This window comes from Penaeus monodon, chromosome 8 (genome assembly GCF_015228065.2).
Source record: "Penaeus monodon isolate SGIC_2016 chromosome 8, NSTDA_Pmon_1, whole genome shotgun sequence".
NCBI lineage: Eukaryota > Metazoa > Arthropoda > Malacostraca > Decapoda > Penaeidae > Penaeus > Penaeus monodon.
This window is the reverse complement of record NC_051393.1, coordinates 38257795-38260294: the sequence shown is the minus strand read 5'-3', so window position 1 is coordinate 38260294 and position 2500 is coordinate 38257795. Positions and strand designations below refer to the sequence as shown.

The window sequence follows — 2500 nt, the reverse complement described above, 5'->3', positions numbered from 1 at the left end:
CAGGAAAAGGGGTTCCCGTGGGCGGCAGGACCCAGGGAGCCAGCGCAGTAACCCGTGTGTTCCTGCAGACAGTAAGGAGATCGAGAAGGACCAGAAGCGGCTTGATTACCTGGCGGAGATGATGCCGGACCTGCAGGTGCTCCTCGGGAAGTCCAATATCCCCGAGCGCGAGGAACTCATTCAGATCTTCGGGAAGGTGAGTCAACAGGCGCCGCGGAGCCGCTCCTGCGCCTGCCTCCCTCTCCTGCTCCTCCGCTCTTCTTTCCCTGTGATGTTTATACATATACATGGATGCATACCTGTTCACACACACACACACATAAATATATATATATATATATATATATATATATATATATATATATATATATATATATATATATATATATATATATATATATATATATATATATGTACATGTATATGCATATGTATATATCCATATATCCATCAATCCATCTATCTATATCTATCTATCTGTATCTATCTATCTATCTATCTATCTGTGTATCGATCTATCTATATCTATATCTATCTGTCTGTCTGTCTATCTATCGCTCTATCTATCTGTCTATCTATCTATATATATATAGATAGATGTGTGTGTGTGTGTGTGTGTGTGTGTGTGTGTGTGTGTGTGATGTGTGTGTGAGTGTGTGTGTGTGTGTGTGTGTGTGTGTGTGTGTGTGTGTGTGTGTTTGTGTGTGTGAGTGTGTGTGTGTGTATACATACATACATACATAAAAAAATATGTATATATATATATATATATATATATATATGTATATATATATATATATATATATATATATATATATATATATATATATATATATATATATATATATGTTTGTATGAATGCACGTATGTATGTATGTATGTATGTATGTGTGTGTGCATGCGTGCATGTGCATAACAGATAGGTATATTGAGGTATAGGTGTAAGGTCCGTAAGAATTAGATGCAAATTAACATAACTTTTTGCATAAAAGGAGTGTTTTTTTTTAGATTGTTTACTTAAAATCTAGATAATACTTAGAGTATCTGATATATGTAAGAGACAATTAAATCCCCACAAAGAAAGTACTTTATGCACCTTGAATGCAAAGTTGTGTTTAGGTGAATATTTCTGCGAAGGGGTCCATAGCTTTCATCCGATTCTGAAAGGGGTCCGTGACTCTAAAAAGGTCAAGAATTAGTCGTCCAAATATTTGATAAGTGGCATCACCACTCACTTCTTCCCCTTCGTTACAAGTGGCAAAATTCGCGACGAAGGACGGTGAAAGCGTTTTCCTCCTTTACCTCTCCCAGCCGCGGCACTTCATCATTTGCAATGGCAAGCGTCAGAAGGGACTGCGAGGGAATCACACGACCGCATCTGAAGCGACAAGCAAGTAATCCTGACGCATTGCACAGAGCGGCCGGTCGGATGGATGCCTTCCAGTGAGGCGACTGCAGCTGCGGCAAATTGTGTCTCGCCTGAGAAACCTGTTGCTGCCGGACGACAGGTTTCTCTTAATTACCGGGGCGCCAACCGCCTCACCTGTCGGAGGCTTCCGTCGACTCGGCGGGGGGGGGGGGGGGGGGGCCCTGATGAATCCCACGGCTGCCGCTTTATTCGGTTATATTCAACTTTGTTTTAGTGTCATTGGCACAGGCATGTAAGTAAGCACCTACTGGTCTCGTCCAGCCGCGGGGCAAAGTGACTGCAGTGCACACTGCAGTCATACTGAAGTCATTTAGGAACACTTCACCCACCCACAAACATACACACACACACACACACAACACACACAACACACACACAACACACACACACACACACACACACACACACACACACACACACACACACACACACACACACACACACACACACACACACACACACACACACACACACACACCACACACACACACACACACACACTACACACACACACTACACAACACATATATATATATATATATATATATATATATATATATATATATATATATATATATATATATATATACATACATATATATTATATATATATATATAATATATATATATATATATATATATATATATATATATATATGTGAATGTATATGAATGTATATGCATATAAATATAAATATATATATATATATATATATATATATTATATAATATATGTATGTATATATATATAAATATATATATGTATGTATGTATGTATGTATATATATATATATATATATTATATATATATATATATATATATATATATATATATATAATAATATATATATAATAAAGTGCCTATCTCGAAAGCAATCAACAAAATATAAACCTTTCAAAAGGAAACTTTGGAACACCATGTATTTATACACACATATAGGCATTATATAAATGTATATTAATGTAAATGTACACACACATATAGATAGATAGATAGATAATCAGATAGACTGATAGATTGGTAGATAGACAGAAATATTGATAGATAAATAGATAGATTGGTAGATATAC

The 2500-nt window shown here is 36.2% G+C and overlaps 1 protein-coding gene across 11 annotated transcripts in view; it reads left to right on the top strand.

Annotated features, from left to right (window-relative positions):
• Nucleotides 1–2500, top strand: part of LOC119576339 (histone-lysine N-methyltransferase SMYD3-like) — a 21685-nt gene that overhangs the window by 6654 nt on the left and 12531 nt on the right. For all 11 annotated transcript variants that reach the window (XR_005229049.1, XM_037923974.1, XM_037923976.1 and 8 more), the window contains exon 4: nt 69–196. Coding sequence is in view for 10 of the 11 variants with exons in the window: in XM_037923974.1 (XP_037779902.1) it covers nt 69–196 (128 nt within the window). In the remaining variant the exon portion in view is untranslated. The remainder of the gene's footprint in view (nt 1–68; nt 197–2500) is intronic.